Below are 23834 nucleotides of genomic sequence, written 5' to 3'. Positions count from 1 at the left end.
CGATGCAGGGGACACGGGTTTGTGCCCCGGTCCGGGAAGATCCCACGTGCCGCGGAGCAGCTGGGCCCGTGAGCCACGGCCGCTGAGCCTGCCTGTTGGAGCCTGTGCTCTGCAACGGGAGAGGCCACAACAGTTGAGAGGCCCGCGTACCACAAAAAAAAAAAAAAAAAAAGCAGCAGTTTGTGAAAGGGCCTAACACCCAGCAGGCCTGAAAGAGGAGACAGTGGCAGCCTTTCTGGAGGGACGGGCCAGCACTGGCTAAGAGGATGAGCCTTAGGGGCAGACCGCCTGAGTTCAGAACCCAGCTTTGCAGCTCACTTGCCACGTGACCTTGGCCAGGGCACCCTGGGTCTCAGTGTCCCCATCTCTAAAGTGGGGATGATGAGGGACTTCCCCGGTGGTCCAGTGGTTAAAACTCCACGCTTCCACTGCAGGAGGCACGCGCGGGTCTGAACCTTGGCCGGGGAGCTAAGACGCCACATGCCGTGCAGTGTGACAAAAAGAAGAAATTAAAGTGGGAATGAAGATCACAGCGCCCAGGGCTCCTGAGAAGAGGACGTGAGTTAGCCGCATGTGAGGCCCCGGGCGTGGCACCTGGCGCGCGGTGGGTGCCCTGTGCGTCTTTTATTATTGCTACTTTCCTCACGCTATGCTCATCCCACCTGGATGTCACACAGAGTCACGCTGGATCCAGAGTGGGCTCCATCGCCCCCAGGGCTCCTCCCCGGACCCAGCTGGAGCCTCACCTGTGGGCATCAGCTCCATGACCAGCTTGGGGTAGGCGATGTTGGAGCAGCCGATCTCGGCCCCGCAGGCCCGCAGGCACTCAGAGGGCACCACACAGCCCACGTCATCTGCGCGAGAGGGATGCCTAGTGTCCCCCGCCCGCCCCTCGCCCGCCCTCCCTGGGGTGGGCGAGCCCCGGGCTGAGGACAGGAGCCTGGCCGCACCCGCTCTGTCACCATCTGCCACCAGCGGCTGCTCGGCCCTGGGCCTCAGTTTCCCAGCCTGGGTGACGAGGTGGGGGCCGGCCTCAGAGACTCCTCTGGCCCTTGACACCCTCTCCTCCGGCCTGCTGCCCATCCCATGACCCCAGCTCCCTGGCCCACACCAGGCCGGCTCCCCTGCAGGGCAGCCCCGCCCAGGTGAGGCGTCCGGTCTCCTTCCCCCCACCTCCAGAGGGGCAGGTGGAGGCCCCCCACCCGGGCTGACCCCCTCAAACAAGAAGGGAGCCCAGAGCTCCGCACAAGACCCTCCAGACTCCCAGCTCCTCGGGCCGGTCTCCCACCCTGCCCCTCTCCCTGCACCCCAGCCTCCTCCCACCCGAGCCTTTGTGCTGGGTGCTGCTCTCTCAGGGCTTCCCAGGGGCGGCTCAGAAGTCATTGCCTCCATCTGAAATAACCCCCCTCCCCCATGACCCCCTCCCCCCCATCGCTCGTTTTCAGCACTTCACCTCCCCTGGACAACTGGGGCTGTCGGCACGGGAGGTGGTTCTGCTGCAGACCCTCCCCCGTGGCGGGGGCAGCGCCCACTGCTCGCCCTCTGAGTGAACAAGGATTGAGTGGATGGCCCAGACCTGGCCTGGATCCGAAATCCCAGACTCCCCACCAGCCGCTGGAGCCTGACCCTGTTCAGGGCCTGCCGGAGGGGGGCCTGGCCCCCGAGAGCGGGCGGAAGTAACAGACAGGGTCGACCCACGTGCTGTTGTTCCTCTGGGAAGCACTCCTTAAACACCTTTGGCCCCTGCCCCCTGGGTTCTCAGCAGGGCGCGCAGAGGAATGCGCAGAGCAAGCAAACACGGAGACACAGAGATGCGATTACAGGGAAGGTTCAGAAACAGCGGCCGCCGCTCAGCCGCGCGGCCACAGGGGCCTGTTTGGGGGGTAACGTTCCCACGCGTGGGCATTGATGCTTCCGTGACTTGGAGCCCCTGCGCGGACCGGGCACTCCTGGGTTAACGCCGCTCCTTAGATGCCCAACCCACCGTCGAGGGTCTCAGGCCCCCTCCCCAGGGCCAGAGGGGCTGGAGCGGCATCATCCCCTCCCCCATGACCCGCGTCCCCGAGCGCCAGGCTTCCAGGGCATCTGCCCCGCCAGGCCCCCACCCCTGGCACCTCCGGCTCAGTGTGTCCCACTGTCCTCCCTCCTGCCACAAGGTGGGCACCAGCTCCTCACGGCCTCCCTTCCATCCTCTCCATCCTTCCAAAGTCACCGCTTTGCTCACATCACTTACTTCTCAGGAACCCCCTCCCCGCCATGACATTCGAGGCCCTGGACAACTGGTCCCAGGTCCTGTCATCCCAGCACCGCGCACTGGCCACCCCGACCTGCTTGCAGCTCTTCACACACGCCCAGCATGCTGATGCCTCTGTGCCTTTGCAGACGCAGTCTCCTCCTGCTGCTCTGTCCCTACCCTCGCTCACCTCCCTCTTCATGGCCTGCTGCGAAGGGCTTGCTCTCCGAAGCCTTCCACAGCTCGTCCCCACCCACTAAGGCAGAGTAGCTTCCTCCCAAGGGCTCTTAAAGCCCAGGGTTGAATCACAATTGTTTGTTTGCATATTTTACGCCCTCCACCAGACTGGGAGCTCCGCAAGGGTGGACACTGGCTTTGAATCATCTCCTCTCCCAGGTATCTCCCTGTCCAGGGCTGGGCCCAAAGGAGATGCTCTGTGAACAGTTGTAAATGAATGAAAGAGTAAACAAGTGAATGGTTGGGAACAAGGGGAAAGGCACAGAAGGAGAGGAGGAAAGGGAGAAAGGACCCCACAAAGAGCTATGGAGGAGTTCAGGCACTGTTTGATCCAGCTGCCCTACCCTACCACCTCCCACCCACAGCTATGCATATGAGAGAACTCAGGAGCAGAAAGGGCATAGCTTTCCTAGGACACGTAGTCAGACCCGGGACAGAGCCTGGGGTCCCACGGTGGGACTCTGGAGCCACTGGGGTTCAGGTGGGGGCAGGTGACAGGTCCCTCGTGACAGGTTCTGGGCTTGGACTGGCTGGCTCTGGCACCGGGAGGACCCAGCCCTCCTGGGAGGGACGGGTGATGCGTCACGGCCACATGATGGCTCAGAAAGGCCAAGTCAGGAGATTCTGCCTGGTTTATTCGGCCGGTTTCAGCCCATTCCAGGCTGCCAGGACGGGGCCTTGCCTCCGGGCGCCTCGGGCTTGCCTGCCTAAGCAGCAAGTAAGAACCACCTCTCCTTTGTGACAGCAGCAGAGGTGCTGCCACCTACACAAAGTCCCCCATTTGTGCCAACTCAGGAGTGAGCAGCCCCAGGCCAGGGGCCTGGCCTTGCCTGAGTACCGGATTCCATGGGCCTGGGAGCTCCCCGCTGGGCTCCACCTTGACATCAGCACCCCTACCCAGCCGGGGCCCACGCCAGAAGCCTGAGGGCTGCCTCTCTCCTTGCCCCCCACGTCCTCCCTCCCTGCGGCCAATGCCAAGTCCAGCCACTGGGCTTGGGGACCAGGGGAGCTGCACCACCTCCCCCCTCTAACCCACCTCCCCTAAAACCGTGACTCTGCCCACTATCCTCCCTGCTCACAGCCTCCTGTGGCCTCCATCCCCTGCAGGAGGGATCAGGGGACTCTAACTGTGCACTACAGCCTCTGCCCACTTGGCCACCTGGACCACTGCCAAAATTTCACCCTCAACTCTGGGCCTCTGTACCCTCTCCCTGGAACACCCTTCTCAAACCCAGGGAGCTCATACTGATTCCTCCCAGCTCGTTGCGGATGTCTGGGCTCTACAGGCTTTGAGGAAACACCCTCCACGGCACCAATAACTCTGTGACTTGTGTCCTTCCTGCCTCTTGATAGACTGTGACCATGAGCCCCATGGAGAAGCCCGGACTCCAACAGCGCACAGCACAAGCCAATGGGTGGCAGGTTCTACCTGTGTTTGTTGACTGACTAAATGACCCTCTTCCAAGCTGGTCATTGGACACACCACCCCGAGGGGTAATCAAGGTGCTCCCCACTCCCAAGCAAGCCTGGCTTATCCCTGGGAGCCAGTTCAGATGCTGATATCACAGGAGGGAGCACACAGACCTGGCTCTGAGTCCAGTTCTCCCAATCCCTTACGATGTGATCCTGGGTATTTATTCTCTGGGGCTATATCTTTCGCTGTAAAACCCTTCTGGGGACATCCATAGGCCAACAAGTCAACTTCAATCTAAATTTCATACCTTACACAAAAAAATTAACTCAAAATAGATCACAGATTTAAATGTAAAACTATCAGACTTCTAGGAAAAAAGTAGGAGGATATCTTCAGAACCTAGGGCAAGGTGAAGAGTTTTTAGACTTAACGTCAAAAGCGTAATCCCTTAAATGGGAACTTGATAAAATAGAGCTCATCAAAACTAAAGCTTTGGGACTTCCCTGGTGGTCCAGTGGGTAAGACTCCACACCCCCAAGGCAGGGAGCCCAGGTTCAATCCCTGGTCGGGGACCTAGATCCCCCATGCATGCCGCAACTAAGAGTTCACATGCTGCAACTGAGAAGTCTGCATGCTTAAACTAAAAGATCCCATGTGCCGCAACTAAGACCCAGCACAGCCAAAATATAAATACATACTTATTTAAAAAAACAACAACTAAAGCTTTTGCTCTGCATAAAACACCTGTGGGAAGGATGAAAAGAAAAGCTGCAGAAACAAATTCAGTAAAGTCGCAGCAAACAAGATCCATACATAAAACCGGCTGTGTTTCTGTACACTAACCATGAACTATCAGAAAAAGGAATTACGAAAACAAGCCCATTTACAGTAGCATAAAAAAGAATAAAATACCTAGGAAAAAACTTAACCCAAGGAGGTGAAAGGTTTGTACGCTGAAAACTGTAAGATGCTGAAAGAAATTGAAGAAGACACAAAAAAATGGAAAGGTATTCCATGCTCATGGATTAGCAGAATTAATATTGTTAAAACGTCCAAAGTGACCTACAGATTCAGTGCAATCGCTATCAAAATACCAATGAGGGCTTCCCTGGTGGCGCAGTGGTTGAGAGTCCGCCTGCCGATGCAGGGGAAAACGGGTTCGTGCCGCGGTCCGGGAGGATCCCGCATGCCACAGAGTGGCTGGGCCCGTGAGCCATGGCCGCTGAGCCTGCGCGTCCGGAGCCTGTGCTCCGCAATGGGAGAGGCCACAGCAGTGAGAGGCCCGCGTACCGCAAAAAAACAAAAAAACCAAAAAAACCCCAATGGTATTTTTCACAGAGGTAGCAAAAACCATCCTAAAATATTTGTATGGAGCCATAAGAGATCCTGAGTAGCCATAAAAGATCCGGGACCTTAAGAAAGAAAAACAAAGCTGGAGGCATCATACTCCCTGATTTCAAACCAAATCACAAAGCTATAGTAATCAAAATAGTGTGGTATTGGCACAAAAACAGACACACAGATCAATGGAACAGAACAGAAATAAACCCCTCACATATATGGTCAACTGGTTTACGACAAAGGAGCCAAGAATATACAATGCGGAAAGGACAGTCTCTGCAACAAATGGGTGTTGGGAAAACTGGACAGCCACAGGCAAAAGAATGAAACTGGACCCCTATCTCACACCACATGCAGAAATCAACTCAAAATGGCTTAAAGATTTGAAAAAAGGCCAGGAACTGTGAAACACCTAGAAGAAAATATAGGTGGTAGCTCCTTGACATCAGTCTTGGCAATGATTCTTTTGGATTTGACACTAAAAGCAAATGCAAAGAAAGCCAAAAGCAAACAAAAAACCCCCAAAACAAACAAGTAAAAAACAAGTGGGACTTCATCAAACTGAAAAGTTTCTGCACATCAAACGAAACAATCAACAAAATGAAAAGGCAACATACAGAATGGGAGAAAATATTTGCGAATTGTGTGTCTGATAAAAGGTTAATATCCAGAATATGTAAAGAACTCATACAACTCAATAGGAAAAACAAAAACCCACAAACAGACCCCAGAAATCTGATTTAAAGATGGGCAGAGGAACTGAACAGACATTTTTTCCAAAGGAGACGTACAAATGGCCAACAGGTACATGAAAAATACTTGTACAACATCACTAATCATCAGGGAAATCATCACACCTGCAAGAATGGCTACTATCAAAAAGACAAGAGATAACAAGAGTTGGCCAGGATGTGCAGAAAAGGAAACACTTGTACATGGTTGGTGGGAGTGTAAATGGGTGCAGCTACTATGGAAACAGCATGGAGGTTCCTTAAAAAATTATAAATAGAACTACCATATGATCCAGCAATCTAGGTTACATATTTTAAGGAAATGAAATCACCACCTCAAAGAGATATCTGCACTCCTGTTCACTGCAGCATTATTCACTATAGCCAAGATATGGAAACAATCGAAATGTCCTTCAGTACTTATAATACACAGATAAAGAAACTGTGACGTTTACATATATAAGAAAATATCATTCAGCCATGAGAAGGAAAGACATCCCGCCATTTGCAACAACGTGGATGGACCTCGAGGGTGTTATGCTAAGTGAAATAAGTCAGAGAAAGATAAATACTGTATGATATCCCTTATATGTGGAAGCTAAAAATGCCAAACTTGTAGAAACAGAGACTAGAATACCATGGAGTACCAGGCAGCAACAGAAAGGAACACAGCCATACACACCAACCTGGATGAATCACCAGAGAACAGATCGGTGGCGCCCAGGGTTAGGGATGGAGGTGTGGGTTTGGCTGTAGAGGGACAGCTCTGCGTCTTGATTGTGATAGTGGTTACATAAACGTACACATGTGATAAGGTTGCACACATCTACACACACGCACAGAAACAAGCACACGTAAACTGGGGAAATCTGAACGAGATTTCTGGCTGTGGTATTACTACGCTATGGTTATGCAAGATGACACCATTGGGGGAAACTGGGTGAAGGGTGCATGCAAGCTCTCTGTTGGTTTTTTTTAACAGCTTCCTGTGAATCTATAATTTTGGGCAGGCAGCTGGAGGGCTGCAGGCCCTTCAGCCCTGAGAGCCAGGACTCCCTTCATGAGCCCCAGGGCCTCCGTGCAGGGGAAGAAAAAAAGGAGAAGCTGAGGCCAGAGAAGGTCTTGTCTAGATCCCCAGTGGCAGAGGCTGTAAGTCAGGCTTCAGGACTCCCAGGGCAGTGCTTGGCCCTGGGACCACCTTCCTCCCCCTTCTAACCATGTGCAGGGGCGGGGGGATGCAGGCGTGTGTGCATGTACCTGGGAGGGGCTGGGGGCACTATGTTCAGACACATTGTGAAGCCCCCGGGCCAGGGTGGAGTGCAGGACTAGAGGGGTCAGCGATGGGGACGACAGGCATGCTGGGGCTGGGACACCGCATCACTGCTCGAGGCAGCAGACCCAGGGAAGAGGCTGACAGGCAGATGGGTGGTGGTGAGGGTCCTGGGGGAGGGGGGTTCATGGGCCCAGGCCCAGTGACATCAACAGCTGGCCCTCGGCAGCAAGAGCAGTGTCCTCGGGGCCCCAATCCCAGGTGAGCACGAAGCAGCTCCTTGCAGGGCAGGCGAGGTGATGGTGGTGGCAGGACTGGGCCAGGTGCCTGGCTGGCTGCCCGCGGCATGCAGCGGGATGTGGGCCGTTGTCAGGCCAGGTTTCGTGGGCTTTGCTGTCCCCACCCTGGCAGCCTGCTTTCAGATGTGGTCCCCATACGCCCCCAGAACCGGGGTCCCAAGCCCCAGGACGCAGGGCAGAGGGCTGGACCTGACCCCAGCCCACAGCCGCCCTCTGAGGCCCTCCCTGCCCCCGGGTTCATCATGCGGGACCAGTCCTGGGTGGGCGGAGCTCCCAGAAGGGAGCGGGGCTGGGACCTAGAACTGGGTACCTGCTCTATCCACACCAGGCTCTTTGCAGGCTCCTGAGGTCGGGTCAGACCTGCCCCACCTCTGCCTTGGTGGCTCCCAGCCCGGTCCCGACCCTACTTCCGCAACTGGACAGCTGAGCATCTGCATGGACTTCCGTCCCACCTGGGAAACTGGACACAGGGTGGGACCAGGGTTACCAACAGGCTGGGGGCTGGGTGTGCTAAGGCCGTTGACTGCTGTGTGTCCTCAGGAAGAACACTGCCCCTGTCTGGGCTGCAATGTTCCAGGAGCTCTTGGACTTGGGTCCCTGAGCTGTTCAGAATTCGGCTACCTGGGGCTGGTGGCAGCGGAGGAGACAGACACACACCGCCCAACGTCTGTGTCCGTCGCGGGTAGGGGTGAATCGGTTTCCGGCTCCGCCCCCGGTCTCACGTCACCGCAGGTGGCGGCAGCGGGGTGGGCGAGGCGGCACTGAGTCACAGGCCGCCTGTGCACCCGCTCCGCCCGCGCCGCCCGGTAAGCGAGACCTGGGCCGCGCCCCCGACCCCGGGCCCCCCGGCGACCCGCCCGCCGGCGCGCTGCCCCGAGCCTCCTCCGCACAGGCCCCTCGGGCTGCCGATCGCGGGCCCGGGGGCTTTCGAGACCCCATCCCATTCCGGAAGCCCTCGGGATGCGGGGCGCCGCCGAGCAGGGCCAGAGGTCGTCGGAGAGCGGACGACCTCCTGCCCCTCTAGGAAACTTCTGGGAAGTCCCCTTCCTGGCCTAGTCCCCCCCAGAGGTCGCCCTGGACCTCTGGCAGCTCCAGAAATCCTCTGGGACGCCGGCCCCCGTCCCCGGCAGGTTCCGGCACCCGGGGCGGGAGGCGTGCCGCCCACACACACCCCCCGCCGGCCCCTCCTCCGCGCGGCCGCCCCTCCGCGGCCCCGCCTGCACTCTGACCCGACCCTGCGGCCCGCCCCTCCCGCAGGCTCCCGGGGGCAGAGGAGCGGCGGCGGCGGCGGCGGCGGCGGCGGCGGCGGCGGCGAGAGGCCCCTGACGCGCTGCGCCAGGCCGGCGACCGGGCCCCAGACCTGCTGAACGTGCGCCCAGCCCGCGGCAGAGGCTCCGCCATGGCCTTCTCCCAGGTGCAGTGCTTGGACGACAGCCACGTCAACTGGCGCTCCAGCGAGGCCAAACCCGAGTTCTTCTATAGCGAGGGGCAGCGGCTGGCGCTGGAGGCCCTGGTGGCCCGCGGCCCCGACGCCTTCTATGAGGTGCTGGAGCGGGAGAACATCCGCGACTTCCTCTCGGAGCTGGAGCTCAGGCGCATCGTGGAGACCATTGAGGTGTATGACCCCGGCTCCGAGGACCCCCGGGCCAGCGGCCAGCCCCGGGGGCCCGAGGACGGCGAGCTCGGTGACGGCGAAGAGGGCGGCGGGGAGGAGGGGGCCCGCATCGAGGCCGAGACGCTGCCCTCGCTGGAGTACTGGCCCCAGAAGTCTGACCGCTCCATCCCAAAGCTGGACCTGGGCTGGCCGGACACCATCGCCTACCGGGGTGTGACCCGGGCCAGCGTCTACATGCAGCCCCCCATCGACGGGCAGGCCCACATCAAGGAGGTGGTGCGCAAGATGGTCAGCCAGGCCCAGAAGGTGAGCCAGTGCGAGTCCCCGGAGAGGACGCGGCAGCCTCGCCGGCGCCGAGCACACTCTCACTCAGAGCCCAGCCTGGTCTGTTGGCTGCCTCCCCTCCTGCCTTCACGGGGCTCCTTGGTTTCTTTGCAGAGGGGTAGGGCCCCTGGGTCCTCTGAAAGGTGACAGCGGCCGCCCCAGCTCAAAGGGCCTTTGTGCATTGTTGGGGGCTGTTGCTGACTTCCCCAGACCTGGCGAGCAGGTTCCCCAGACGAAGGTGCTGCGATGGGGTGGGGCAGGGAAGATCACGCGGCTTTCTCTCACTGCCCCTCGGGATGGCTCTGATTCACACCTGAGAAGCAGGAGGCTCCCAGGCCCACGCGCCTACATGCCGGGAGATTTCTGGCGATGCTTTTGTGGGGTGGCGGAGAGAGGCTGGGGCGGGAGGTAGGCATGGAGACTAAGAGGTAGCCTGAGTCCGTCTGGGGCTGGCTTGGAGATCCAAGTTCAAGCGTGCCTGCTTCCTGGCCACGCTGGGTGACCCTCCCTGAGCCTCTCGGTGAGCTTTGCAATGGCAGAACCTTTCCAGGCTGGGATGTGAGGGATGGCGATGGTGCGGACCTCAGGGGTGGGAGCGGAGCGAGTCCAGATGAGGGTCGTTTGCCTGGACTGGAGGAACCTCAAGCGTTGTCCGGACCTCCCCGGGAGCGACCCCTGCCGAGCTGTGCAGTGTGCCAGCACACTGACACGCGTTCTGAGAAGGGGTCTCGCCCCTGGCAGCCACCCAGGCCTCGGCTGGTGAGCCGGTGCTTCTTCACGCTTCCGTGGTTTCAGAGCACGTTCTGAGATGACTGATAAGGCCTGCCTCGTGAGCTGTGCTGAGGACGCTTCTGAGGCCGGGTCTGGGCTCAGGAGAGAGCAGCGAGTGCTCAGCCGTTCTGTCCTGGCCTTGGCTTGTGGGACGAGGTATTTCTAGCAGAGTTTAACACTTTCAGTCTTCTGGGTCTGCTCGAGACCCAAACGGTGGCTTTGGGGACCGTCCTGGAGGACAGACAGGGGCCAGGGGAGCTCTTGGGCACAGAGAACAGAAGTGGGTAGGAGCTGCCAAGGCGGCCATGGCTTAAGTTTCCAGAAGGGTGGAGTCCCTGTCCCCCGAAGGGCCTGGCCGGGTCGGAGAGCCTGTGCTGGGGAGCCTGGCCCTTGGCCTGGTCCCAGGCAGCTCTGGGGCTTTGGGTTTCTGGTCTGTGAAATGGAGGTGGCGAGGATGAAAGCTGTGAGGATGGAGTCCGGTGACTGAGTGAGAAAGAGATGGGGGGGGAGGGGCCTTCACCGTTTTCAGGCTGAATAACCCACACCACTCCTGCTGTGGGGTAGGAGGGCGCTGCTGACGTGGGCGCCTGGCTGGAGGTCATGGGACCCAGTCCCCCGGGAGGGCCTGTTGGGATCCCATTACCCAGCCTCCTCTCCCTTTTTAAAACTGGACAAGTTGAGGCCCTGGGTGGGGACTTGACCTGCGGTGCCCCGGCTCCTCCCCGCCCCCCATGGCCCTGCTCCCCACCAGGAGTAGGACAGAGGCAGATCCCAGATCCCAGACGGCACAGGAACAGCTGGAGAGTCTAATCTCCCCCAGACAGAAAGACAGACGGCCTGGCCCAGTGATGGGGCCAGATAGGGGAGCCTGGGGCCATGCTGGGCACCGGGGCCTCCTCCCTACGTCTCTCGTCTCTATGGCCGGAGCTGAGACCCAGCCACCCCATGCAGTCCCATGCCCCCCCCGTAACTTAATATGCTCCCCACAAAAGCCCCCCAAGATTATCGGCATCACCTGTGTAAGGTGACAGCCAGGAGGAAGTCCATCCCAGGTCTGAACCCCGGTCTGTGTGGTCCCAGTTGGTGCTGTCCTGCAGCCCCCAACAGGTGGGACGGGTGGGCATTGCCCCCTGCTTTCATCGCTCCTAGAGGGAGGCTCACTGATGCCACCCCTGCCCCCACGCTCAGACAGCAGGGAGCCACAGGCCCAACAGGAGGGGCCTCAGAGGCCAAGTGCCTCCTCTCAGACGGGGACACCAAGGGCGGAGGACGGGGATTTGTTCACATCTGTCCCCTGCTTTCCAGCCTGCATCTTCCCTGCCATGTCCACCCTGGGGCCCATGGCCAGTGTGGGGTGGGTGTGTGTGTACGGGCTGCCCTGATAACCAGAGGTGCTGTTTATTGAGTGCCGGGCACTATATAATCTCGTGTAGCGCCATCTGTTCCATTTTTAAGATGTAGTAACTGAGGCCGCACTGGTTAACCCCTGCCAAGGTCACCTGGTTAGCTCTTGGGTGGAGGAGTAGGGAGGGACCAGACCTGTGTTGTCCTCAGACTCCAGGACAGGTCCCCTGCCTGTCCTGCCCTGGCCTTGGCAGGATGCAGTGAGAGGCAGGGCAGGGAGGGGCAGCTCATCCAAGCTACCTGCAACCCTCCCACCTCCCCTGCTCTGCTGCTTCCCAGGCTCCCAGGGGCCGGGCTGTGACGCTGATGGATGCTGACAGGGTGTTTTGCCTGGGCTGCCCGCCTGTCTGCCAGGAGCTCTCCCTACCTTATCTCTCCCCGTGAATCACCTCTTTTCCCCTCGCCCCCGCATCCTCCTCTCACCCCCAGTACCAATGCAGGGACAGTGGCCTCTCTCCCCCACTGGGATGGGGGATCCCGCTGTCCAGCTGCCTGGACAAGATGCTGGCCCCCTGCCCACCAGGGCGCCTGGGCTGGAACTGGTGGTGCTGAGTCAGGGCGGCCCAGCCCACTGCCTCCTCAGCCTGGCCTGTCGTCAGCACAGCGGGCCGACCCTGGGGCAGGGAAGTGACACAGCATACATTCAGCCCGTCCCCGCCGGGAGCGGCTGTGTTCCCATCAAGGCTAACGCTGAGTCCCCCCATTTCCCAGGAGATTAGACTGGAACTAATGGGCCACAGTGCCAGGAGCCAGGGGTGCTGGGGTCAGGTCCCTGCTCTGCCTCCACCGCTGTGTGACCTGGCACGAGCCCCAGTCATCCCATCTGTAAAATGGGTATAGGCATTGACGCCTCTTAAGGATCCCTTCAGCTCTGACACCCTGCTGCCCTGTCCTTCTTGGACTCCTCTGGGACGAAGACCAGTGGGCCCAGGGTCTGACTCCACCGGCTGGGTGGCCCTGAGCAGGCCCCAGAGATGGAAGGTCATCTGCTTGCCCCTCCCCCAGCCCCCGGGAGCCAGTGATTTATCCAGGGAAAAACCTGCCGTGGGGTTCCAGCTGCATACCAGAGGCCGGGCCTGTAGCATCACGCCTAGGCTGCTGCAGCCTCTGCAAGAGAGGGGTGAGGCTGGACTGGGTTGGGCTGGGACTGGGGAGGGCCTGCCTCGGCCAAAAAAGGGGGTAGATGCTCTAGCAAGCTGTTCATCCAGGAGATGCTAGGCACCGCTCCACCCCCTCCAGGACCCCTTCACCAGGGACCCCAGGGGCAGGGGTGGATCGTGCGCACGTGAGGAACCTGGGGGAGCACGAAGGAGAGTGAGTGGTGGAGGCTGGACCAGAACCCGGAGCTCGTGCCTGCCAGGCCAGGGGCATTAAGTTTCTTGCCCAGGGCCACACAGCAGGAAGGGACTGGAAGCAGGCTCCACAATGCCCGCGTGACCCCACGTCTCTCCTGTCAGGCCCCTGCCTTCCCACACTGCAGTCCTGGCTCACGGCTTGGCCCCAGGAGAAGAAAAGCACTTAATGAGGCACTTATGAAATCCCAGCTGTACATCAGGTGCTGAGCAGGTACTTTACCTGCCTGGATCCTCCCAGCTCCATGGTGTCAGGTAGCGTCCCTTCCGTGCAGATGAGGAAACTGAGGCTTAGAGGGGCTCACAGAGGGCAGGTAACTTGTCGCCGAGCCGATCCCTGGAGGAGCTGGCCCAGAGCCCAGCTCTGAGGTCAATGAGCCCGTTTCTCTGGAGAAGCAGCGTCTTGGATGTTCTTTCTGAGCCCTGCCCCTCTTGGGAGCCGTGGAGCCTTGCTGCGGGCCCCCAGCTTGACTCAGGGCAGTAAAAGCATTTTCACGAGGCTCCTAGACTCTGGGCTCCGGCAGGGGCAGAAGTCTGACCACACCAAGGCCTGGTGAGCACAGGGTCATGGGGGGCCAAGGCCCCTGGGACCAGGAGGGGGGCTCTTGCTGTCCCCAAGCAGGCGGTACCAGCACAGCCTCGACGCCCTGAGAGGCCCCAGGGGCGGCCCAGTGGACTGTTCCCTGGGACACACTGGAGCCTAGAGGGGCAGCGCCCGCGCAGCCTCATGCAGTGGGTCTGGGGAGCACTTCCCAGCCGGGGGCCCCACCTGCCAGGTGGCGAACCATCTGATAACATAATCCCAGGGGTCGGCCTCCCGTCCTCTCCAAAGGCTTCCTACCAGCGGTGTTTGCGTCTTAATTGAGTCTGGGGAGTCAGAAGCGGCTCTGCCAGCAAGGAGGGCTGGCACCTCTGGGCTGGGTGCACGCCAGGCTCCTGGGGTGGTAGCCCCACCCCGGCCGGCACTGCCCTCCCTCCCAAGACCCCGGGAGGCAGGGCCTGTCGTCACACTCACATCACAGATGATGATACCAAGGTTCAAAGTGCGCCAGGGCCTGCTGAAGGTCACACCAGAGTCTTGGGTGGCAGGTCTAGACTGAGCTCCTGGTCTCCTTGGTCCGGCAGGCTCGCCCTGCAGCCGAGGGTCCTCCCCCTGGACCAGCAGAGGCGGGCAGTCCTCTCAGAGGCCCCTGGTTCACCCGGCCCCTAGCCGCATGACCTTGGGCCTCACATTCTTCATTTGTAAAATGGGGATCGGGCACTTGTCTTAATTAAGGCAGTAACAGTCACGAGAATGCTCAGCGCGGGGGCAGGACTGCGCCCTATTGGGACCACGCCCCACGTCCAGGCAGGCCCAGCCGGTGGGCCGCACCAGCCTTCTTCTTGAGGCCCCGGTGATCCCCAGGCTCACGCCCTTCCCAGATTAATTGCCACGTGGGGCGGTGGTGGGAAGACAGTCTTTCTCGTATCACAGGACCCCGGCCACGTTGCCCAAGTTAGCCACTCCGCCTCTCTGACCTTCCGTCCTGTCCTCCTCAGTGCCACGTGATGCCAACACCTGCCCCAAAGTTGCGGCGAGACTGACATGGAAAAAAAGCGTGGTGTCTGACACGGATTCAGTTCTCTTCCCTCTGTCCCCATCCATGGCCCCTCTGGGAGTGGTCTGGCTGGAGAAGTGGTGAGCCCCCCATCCTGGAGGGTTCAAGCAGGGGCTCAGGAGAACGCAGCGGAGAGCACCCAGGAGCCTCTGCCCTGCCGGGCTGGCTCTGTGACCTCAGGCAAGTCCTCTCCAGGCCGGTCCCTGGGGCTGTAGGGTGCTCCGCGACCCCACAGCATCCGCTGCTCTTGGATCCTGGAGAAGCTGAGCTTTTAAACATCTTCGAATTTGTGGCTACGATTTTCCAGTTTGAAAATCCTTGGCTCGCGCCATCCTCTGAGACTGTGGGCTGGGCTGGATCCTGCGCCCCGGAAGCTTGGAGGACTCCGAGGCCCCCGGGGGCTGGCAGGGAGCGGGAGGGGCTTCTCCTCTGGGCTCCTCCGCCGGGCACAGCCCTGGTCAGCTGACCCCATGCTCCGCAGCCTCTGGTCTCCGCAGCATTCCTGAGCTGTGGTGAGGAGGCTGACGTGTCTGGGGAAGGCCAGAGACTCGCCCCTGGGCTGGGTGGGACGCGCTTGCGCTTCTTGACCCCTTGCCGCTGCAGCTCCTTTAACTGGCCTCAATGAGGCTCCTGTCTTAGTGCAGAGGGAAGGTGCCAGAGCTGATAACCATCAGAGGGGTGGGACTACAGGTCTTCCCATCTAACTCCCCCGACTGAGGAGAAGGGAGGTGCTTTGCCACAGACCCCACCCGCCCGTAAGGTGGGGCAGAGCCCCGGGCACTGATTCTCCGGGCAGTGCTAATGGCCAGGGCTTAGTTTCAGGAACCAGGATGGCCTCTGGGAGGTGGTGGGTGGAGTCACAGCTAGAACCCCCTCCAAGAGAGGAGCCCAGGAACAGGAAGCCTCTGCCACCAGCGGACTGTGTGGCTCTGGGACGGTGACTGCCCCCGCCCCGGGAGAAGGGACAGCTGTACCAGCGTTAGCAAGCTGGTCCTGGCTTGGGTCGGCATTGTTACCACGTACACAGACTCCCTCCCCATCTACCCAGGAGGCCTCCTCCCCAGGCCGTTCAGGTCCTGCGAGCACCAGGGTGGGGTGGGGAGTGGGGCCATGTCTCAGTGTGGGAAACTGAGGCACAGCAGCCAGGTCTGCCCAGCCCTGCTGCTGGAGGAGGGGGCTGGGGGCAGGAGGGGTGCTCTCCCCGTCTCCGCTGCACACCCCAGTGGGCGAGGGGCAGCCTGAGCCTCGCTGCACCCTGGGGGCACGTGCAGCCCCTGGGGCCTCAGCCCCTCTGTCTGTGCAGGTCGGCCTGTGTAAATTCTCTCAGCATTCGTGTCCCTGAGGAAGTCCTTATTTCCGTCTTTGGTTTTGAAAGCTGTTTTCGCTGGGTAGGGAATTCTGGGACTGGGTAGGGAATTCTGGGACTGGGTAGGGAATTCTGGGTTGTTTCTCCGTTTAGTTGCTCCGGTGTCCTCTGGCTTGTGTTGACTCAGACATCTGCTTATCTTTGGTCCTCAGTATTCGATGATCTTTCCCCTTCTGGCTGCTTTTAAGATTTTCTCTTTGCCACTGATTTTAAGTGATGTGATTATGATGTGCCGTGGTCTGTTTCTTCACGTCTCCTCTGCTTGGAATTCATCGAACGTCCTGGGCTTGGGGATGAATAGTTTCCATCAAATGTGGAAATGTTATGGTCATTTGTTTCAAATGCTTTTCTGTCCCCTCTCCCCCACCCTCTGCCTCGGGACCTTCTGAGACTCCAGTTACACATACTCTAGACCTGTGAAGTTGACCCAGGTTCACTGATGCTCTGGTCTCAGTTGTTCAGTCTTTTTTTCTCTGTGTTCTACTGATAGGTCTTCAGGTTCATTAATCTTTTCTTCTGTAGTGTCTAATCTGCTATTAATCCCATCCAATGTATTTGTCATCTTAAATGCTGAATTGTTTCACTTCTTGAGTTTCAATTTGGTGTTTGTTTTAAAAAACCTTCCATGTCTCTAAGTAACTTTTTGAACATACAGAATACAGTTGTAACTGTTTACCCATCTTTGTCTGCCAGTTCTAACATCTGTATCCATTCTGGGTCCACTTTGGTAGACTTTTTTCCTCATGTGGATCATTGTTTTTCTGTTTCTTTGTGTGTCTGGTAATTTTTGATTGGATACCCGACGTGATGAAAATTTTATGTTGTGGGAGTTTTGTTTCTTCCTTTAAACGTTTTGGAGCTTTGTTCTGGGATGCGGTTCTTGGCAACAATGTAACACTTTTGAGGCTTGCTGTTAAGCTTTTTTGTGTGTGTGTGTGGTACGCGGGCCTCTCACTGTTGTGGCCTCTCCCGTTGCGGAGCACAGGCTCCGGATGCACAGGCTCAGTGGCCATGGCTCACGGGCCCAGCCACTCCACGGCATGTGGGATCTTCCCGGACCGGGTCACGAACCCGTGTCCCCTGCATTGGCAGGCGGACTCTCAACCACTGTGCCACCGGGGAAGCCCTGTTAAGCTTTATTAGGTGGGACCAAAGCATATTTGGTCCAGGGAAGGTGTTGGCAAACTATAGACCAAATGGCCTATAGACCAAATGGCCTATGCCTGCTTTTGTAAATAATGGAACGGAGATGTATACATTTGTTTATTAGCTGTCTGTGGCTGTTTTCAGAGTTGAGAGGTGTGTCAGAGACACGTGGCCTGCAAAGCCTGAGACATTTGCTATATGGTCTTTATAGAAAAAGCTCACTGGCCCCTGGTCCAGGGCTGTTTGCCCACCAGGTAGGTCGTATCCTTCTGAGAATCCTCCTGTGTGCCCTGCGTGTCAGAGGGGCCTGCGCTCTGGCTGTGGGGACGTAAATGACTCCTGGTCCTGTGTGAGCACCGGCCGTTGTTCCAGCTGCTCCCTTCCAGCGGGCCTGTCCCAGCCTCGGTGGCTTCTTCCTGTTCGTGTGCTCCTCGGTCTCCAGCTGAAGCCTCAAGAGGCAGCTCCCTGCAGGTCTCTGGCCTTCGCTCTGTGCAGCCCTTTCCTCTCCTCTGTCCTGAAAATTCTGGCTGCCAGGCTCTGAGCAGACTTCGTCTCCTCAACTCAGGGAGCCCACTGGACTCGGCCGTGGCCTGGAGGTGACTGGGGCGGTCCTACAGCTGACCTCGCTCGTCTCCCTTCTGCCGGGGGTCGTTGCACTTGCTGTGCTGCCTGTCGGCCGTGGCTTCATAGGCTCTGCCTGGTGTTTATTGCTACGGCAGGTGGGTAAGTGTAGGCTCCGTTATTCCGTCGTGGCTGGAAGTGGAATCCCAGGTCTTGAAGGCACTGTCCCCACCTGAGGACAGTGTGCAGCACGCCCTATGTGTTCATGTGCGTCACTGCCCTCCAGCTGGCACAGAGGGAAGCAGGAGACGCTGAGGTCATGACCCCCGGCCTGTCCACCCCGAGGGCACCGTGGGTCAGTGAGGAGGCAGGAGAGCCACCGCTGCCGTCTGCTGAGCGCGGCTCCCGGGCCCGAGCGGCTTCCCAGGAGGACAGTCTGGAGCCCATGGTGCCACCGTCCTGCGTCCATCTGAGCCTTAGGGTCAGACAGACCCAGAGATGCGGACCCACTTCCTGCTTTTCCAGGTGGTGAAAGTGGCCCAGTGAGTGCCAGGGACTTGCCTGCTGTGCAGTGTGTCTGCGGCTCCCTCTGGGCCTCCTGCAGGCATCTCCATGGCCTTGGAGGGTGGGGCAGGCAGGACAGGTACAGAGGGAAACTGCCCGCGCCGACCTGGGTCTCAGGGTCCGGGCCTCAGGGAGGCGGCGTGCCACTCGGTGGGTCGCTGCCGTTTCTCCAGAAACACAGACGTGGCACTTGCTCATGGCAGCATTTGAGTCAGGGCTTGGAGGACGGGAAGGAGTTACTGGCTTGGAGGAGGAGAGGGAGGCGCCCGGCCAGGAGGACTGTGTGTGCGGCTGCGGCGGGGTGTGGGGTGTGTAGGGAGGGCCCGTAGGGTCAGAGCCCCTGTGGGGTCAGAGCCACCGGGGAGAGATGCTGCTGCAGATGCTGGGCCCGTGGCCAGTGGTCTTCCAGCTGCGTGCAGACCCCTGGCCACCTCACCCCTGCGCCTCGTCCTCCAGCCCTGCTCTACCCACTAGTCCTGTGAGCATGTCTCTGCTCCAAGACGGATTCTGTGGTCATGGGGGAGCGGTGCCTCTAAGGCGGCTGTAGGGGCGCCGGGAGCCTCAGGCTGAGTGTCAGCCTGGCGAGGCGGGAGCCCCGGGTTGGTGGTGCAGAGGGAGGTGGGGCGTGGTGGTCAGAACTGCCTCTCCCAGACCCCTAGACACAGCCAGGTGCTCCAGCCGGCCCAGACAGGCTGTGCGGGGCACCCGGGCAGGACACACGGACTCAGGGCTTCCTTGGCAGGGACAGCCTTGGGTATCACATCCACCTTCCTCCCCATTTCACAGATGAGGAAACTGAGACCCAGAGAGGATGCAGCTCACCCAAAGCTAGACCCCAGCCTGGACCCCGGAGCTCCAGCTCCGTCCTTGCCTGGGCCCCGGGGAGGATGGGGGCGCCCTGACCCCTCCACCAGCACCAGCAGCGGGGGTTACAGGGCTTCAGGCTGTGTCTGCTGGGGCAGCAGCCACAGGTGGGGGGTTGCTGCCCCGTGCGCTGGAGCCCCCAGGAAGCACCTGGGCGATGGAGGTGCTCGTGGCGGGGCATCACCATGAGTCCGTCACCTGGGGCCGGCCCCTCCCCCCTCTGGCCAGCGTCTGCGTCTCTCACGGGGTGGGGTGTCCACCATCCCAAGGAGATTTGGGGGATTCTGGAACCGTCAGTGGGAGGATCGGTGGGAGGACGCAAGGAGGCCGCAGAGCAGCCCCGGCTGCACAGAGCGAGGCGGGGGTTCGGGACCCACGCGGGAGGCAGGGTGGAGAGGCCGCGGAGCTGTTGGTGGGGGGGTGGGGAAGGGAAAGGGAGGCGTGGGCGCCGCTGGAGGGTCACGTTTTGAGCACGCCCCCAAGAGACACACGGGGAGGGCCTCGGGTCTGAGGCACGTAGAGCCCAGTGCCGATGCCAGTCCCTGCCTGGGCCCCTCTGCTCTGGCGCCACCCGGCCCCGCGCTGTCGGCCCCTCCCGGCACGGCCGCCCTCCCACAGCCCCACCACCCTGCTGCTCTGTGCGGTTAGAACCAGGAGGGTTGTCGTGGCTGTGTGGCCCCTCCTGGTTCTGTGGCTGCACCTCTGAGAGGGCTTTCACGTCAGGCACGCACAGGGACCACTGGACTCCCTCCTTCCCTTGGGAACCGGGCTGGGGGGCTGGTGCCGCGACGCCGGGCCTGGAGTTCGGGACACACACCTGCCTGCCGTCCCGCCCCTGGGAAGCGGGCACATGGTCCGGGCGCTCACACGGGCGAGCCTCGGGCTGCCCGCCTCGTGCCTGCTGCGGTCTCCTGACCCACGTGGAGTGGGGACATCCCCAGATGCCAGCCTCCCTGCCGTCTTTCCCGCAGTCTTGGCCCTGGCCTTGCCCGGGGCCTCCGCGGGATACGTGTGGGCTGGCGTTGTCCTCCGGGCGGGACTAGTGTCTGTGCTCAAGCCGCGGATGTGTGAGCTGGACAGAACACAGGAGTGGGCCAGGCGGACACCCCATTTGGCAGATGGGGAAAGTGAGGGTCTAGGAGGGGCTGTGGCTTCCCCCAGGCCCAGCCATCTGGCACATTCTGAGTTGACAAGCACTCCCGAGGCCGCCTTAGGCCGGGCCGCGTGCCGGGCCAGGGTGGGGCACTGTCTTTGAGGACCTTGCGGAGCCACGGGTGAGCCGGGCCACCCAAACAGGTAATTAGGCAAGGGAGTGAATCCCTCCGTGCCTCAGTTTCCTCGTCTGTAAAATGGGAGTAATAACCGGTGCCTCGCGGCGTTTTTAGGACTCGACGCAGTAGCGGTTGTCAGGCGCAAGGCTCTGTGGGCAGGGCGCAGGGCCCTGGGACTGGACGCGGTAGCGGTTGTCAGGCGCAAGGCTCTGTGGGCCGGGCGCAGGGCCCTGGGACTGGACGCGGTAGCGGTTGTCAGGCGCAAAGCTCTGTGGGCAGGGCGCAGGGCCTGGGTTCTAGTCTGGACTGGACGCGGTAGCGGTTGTCAGGCGCAAGGCTCTGCGGGCCGGGCGCAGGGCCCTGGGTTCTAGTCTGGACTGGACGCGGTAGCGGTTGTCAGGCGCAAGGCTCTGCGGGCCGGGCGCAGGGCCCTGGGTTCTAGTCTGGACTGGACGCGGTAGCGGTTGTCAGGCGGAAGCTCTGTGGGCAGGGCGCAGGGCCTGGGTTCTAGTCTGGAGTCTCTGGCCCTGGGGACGGGCACGCAGGGCTCGAGGCCTCTGAGAGACCCTGTGGCCCCCGTGGACAAGCCGCGGGGGCCCCCCTGGGAGCACCAAGCCCCCTCCTGCCCCAGCTCAGCTGGCACCTGTACAAGCCCTCCTTTGACCCTCAGCACCGAGCCCAATGCCTGCGACCCTGTGGGGCTCCACTGTGGGGGGCAGGCCCCGGCAGTCCCAGCCCGACTGCAGGCGGCCTGGGCTGGGCACCCTGCCTGCCTGGGCGCTGCAGGGAAGGCTCACATGGGGCGGGTCTCGCTGGGGCACGTCCCCCAGCCCGGGCCCAGGGCAAGTCCCCGTCTGCCACGGTGGGCAGAGCCTGGAACCGGGCCTGCTCCCAGGAGAATTGTGTCGGCCGAGCCATCTCCAGGCTGGCACGTGAGGCTGTGGCCTGCGGGAGGGCTGGAGTGGCTGTAGGCCTGTGAGGTCCAGACAAGAGAGTCCCTGCTGTCACCCCTCCCCCACCTCGGGGTCCCGTCACCCTCGACCGGTGGAGCCCAAGGGCGTTGTGAGCCCACCAGCTCTGATACCGTGTCTCATCTGTCCTCTCGTCCACCCCCTCAAGCAAGCTCTGGCCTTTGCACACGTCCTGGGACATGGAGCTCACTTCCTCTCAAGACCCGGCCGATTTGGGGTCAGAAAGCATACCGCCCCCCGCCGCCGGTGCTGCCGTCCACCTCCCTGCGGTCCCTGTGCCACTGCAGGCCCTGCACAGACTATACCTGCTCCCCCTGCCCTGCCTGAAACATCCCTCAGAGACTCAGACAGCGAGCTGTTTTTCCCCAGGGGTCAGAGAAGACCCTGGGCCTCAGCACCGGGGAGTCCTGGCTGGTCCCACGTGAGAAAGTTGGGCCTGGAAAAGCTAGGTGTCGCTCAGGGTCACACAGAGACCCCGTCCGTGGAGGGCAGGGCAGGGAGGAGCCCCCAGAAGTACCGGCTTTGGTGCCAGGTGTGTGACGAGCGTCAGCAGGGGCCCGGGGGCCAGGGGGAGCCCAGAGGGGCCTGCAGGGGCCAGCTGGGTGAGCTCACGGGAGTGTGTAGGCACGTCCCTGGCAAGCCCCAGGCCACCCGCCAGGTCACACTCCTAGCAGGGGTGGGGGTAACCCTGGCCCCCTGGCGGGCCTGGGTGGGTTCTAGCCTGACTGTCCCCAGCTTGCTTTGTGGCCCAGCGCATGACCCCTACCTGCCTCTCTGGGTAGGGCTCCTCTAGGGGGTTCTCAGACCCAGGATGGGGCCCTGGCGCCGGCTCTGGCGGGTGGGAGGGCTGGACGTCTGTTCGGGTCAGCAGCATTGGGCCCTGGTCTGCTGTGTTCCCCTTTGCTGCCCAGTGGGACGGGGAGGGGAGGGGAGAAGCGAGACTGAGGGCCAGGGCCTGCCGGCCACTGAGCCCGCTGGCTACCACGCCCCCTGGCCTTGGGCTACGTGTGCCCCTTCCCTCCTCGTGCCTTGGCTCAGGTCAGGGCCCTTGCCTGCCAGGCCTGGGCATATCACCACCCATGCTGGGCAGTGGCTGGGCTGGGCTGGGGTAGATGTACTCTGATCTCTGGGGCCCCACCCTGAGCCAATCCACAGGCTGAGGGCAGCCGTTGTGGCCCAGGTGTGGTCAGATGACAAGAAGAGCACATGTAGTGGTCTGGGGTGTGTCCAAACCAGAAGGAGAGGTGGCAGCGAGGGAGCCTGTCCAGGGACCCAGGGTGACCTCGGTGGGCGGCCCCAGCTTCTACCTTCCTCCCTGCCCTGGACACATCTGCTCCATCTCAGCATCTGGGGTAGCGGGCGGAGGGCATGGTGCGGCCTGCCCGGCTCGGGAATGCAACCCAGGAATAGAAACAGGGCGCCTGGACAAGCCCTGAGCTCCGGCAGAGGCGAGGGCCGCCCGGGGGCTGGGGGTGGGGGCAGGCGCTCAAATCTCAGGACGCGCACCCTTCCCACTCCTCCCGCGCTCCTGCTGCAGCTTCCCCTACACATTCCTCGCCTGGGTTTTGTTTTCTGTGGTCTTGTGTTACGGAAACAGCAGCCCGCGAACCGTGCCCCTCTCCATTCCCTGCCCCCGGAGAGTGCAGCCTGCGCCACCCACTGGGCATCTCGTACCCTGAGCGTCGATCCTACGCCTGCAGCTTCAGGGCCAGGAGAGCCGGCGCTTCCCAGTCCCGAGGCTGCAGGGAGCAGGGCCAGGGTGGGCACCAAGAGGGTGGTGGGCGCGGGAGGGCCAGGCGTCCTGGCGAGGCACCTGTCTCCCCGGCCGCGTGCCCTGACGGCCCCGGTCTCCCTTCCTGCTCACAGGTGATCGCTGTGGTCATGGACATGTTCACCGATGTGGACATCTTCAAGGATCTGCTGGATGCCAGCTTCAAGAGGAAGGTGGCCGTGTACATCATCGTGGACGAGAGTAACGTCAAGTACTTCCTGCACATGTGTGAGCGGGCCCGCATGCACCTGGGGCACCTCAAGGTGAGCCGGCTCCTCGTTCAGTCGGTTCACAAACACTTGGAGCACTGCCTTGTCGGTCCGGATCCGGGAACCTAGAGTTCAGTGTCCTAGAGCCGCCCACCGAGTGGTCACGCGGCCTCTGCTTCAGTATCAGGGGACAGGACACTGCCTGTGACCAGGTGCTGAAGCCCACGTGAGGTGCTCCCTCACAGGTGTTTCCGAGCAGCCCGTGCCGCAGTGGTTCTGTCTTTGCTCACCTCCAGTGACAGGGTGCTCACCCCCCTGGCTCTGGCAGCAGGCCCCAGCTGGACAGCTCCAACTCCCAGGAAGTCCTTTCTTGGTTTTAAACCAAAATCTGTTTCTGTAAAATGTCCATGCACGGGCTTTAGGATCCGGCTCCAACAGAGGAAGCTCCCTTGGGCTGAGTTCAGGGAGGGCTTCTTTGGTGGCTGCAGAGTTGAAATGGACTTGAGGAGTGAGCAGACTAGA

At 60.8% G+C, this 23834-nt stretch overlaps 2 protein-coding genes across 5 annotated transcripts in view; one reads left to right on the top strand and one right to left on the bottom strand.

Moving 5' to 3' along the window:
- Positions 1–23834, bottom strand: part of SLC5A10 (solute carrier family 5 member 10) — a gene marked incomplete at its 5' end in the record, with an annotated part of 54916 nt that overhangs the window by 6238 nt on the left and 24844 nt on the right. For 2 of the 4 annotated variants that reach the window (XM_082679321.1, XM_082679322.1), the window contains one exon: positions 747–854. The exons of 1 other annotated variant lie outside the window; for it this stretch is intronic. In XM_082679321.1, the coding sequence (XP_082535447.1) occupies positions 747–854 (108 nt within the window). Of the gene's footprint in view, positions 1–746; positions 906–23834 lie in introns of all 4 variants that reach the window. One more of the 4 variants, XM_082679320.1, reaches the window with a different exon arrangement.
- The window catches only part of FAM83G (family with sequence similarity 83 member G), a gene marked incomplete at both ends in the record, with an annotated part of 29029 nt that continues 14119 nt past the window's right edge, over positions 8925–23834 (top strand). Inside the window, 2 exons of the mRNA XM_082679319.1 lie at positions 8925–9446; positions 23199–23366. Coding sequence (XP_082535445.1) covers positions 8925–9446; positions 23199–23366 — 690 coding nt within the window. The remainder of the gene's footprint in view (positions 9447–23198; positions 23367–23834) is intronic.

The sequence above is a fragment of the Grampus griseus genome, assembly GCF_964374135.1.
Source record: "Grampus griseus genome assembly, chromosome: 20".
NCBI classification, from domain to species: Eukaryota; Metazoa; Chordata; class Mammalia; order Artiodactyla; family Delphinidae; genus Grampus; species Grampus griseus.
Note: the sequence above shows the minus strand (reverse complement) of the source record. Positions and strands in the feature narration are given on the sequence as shown.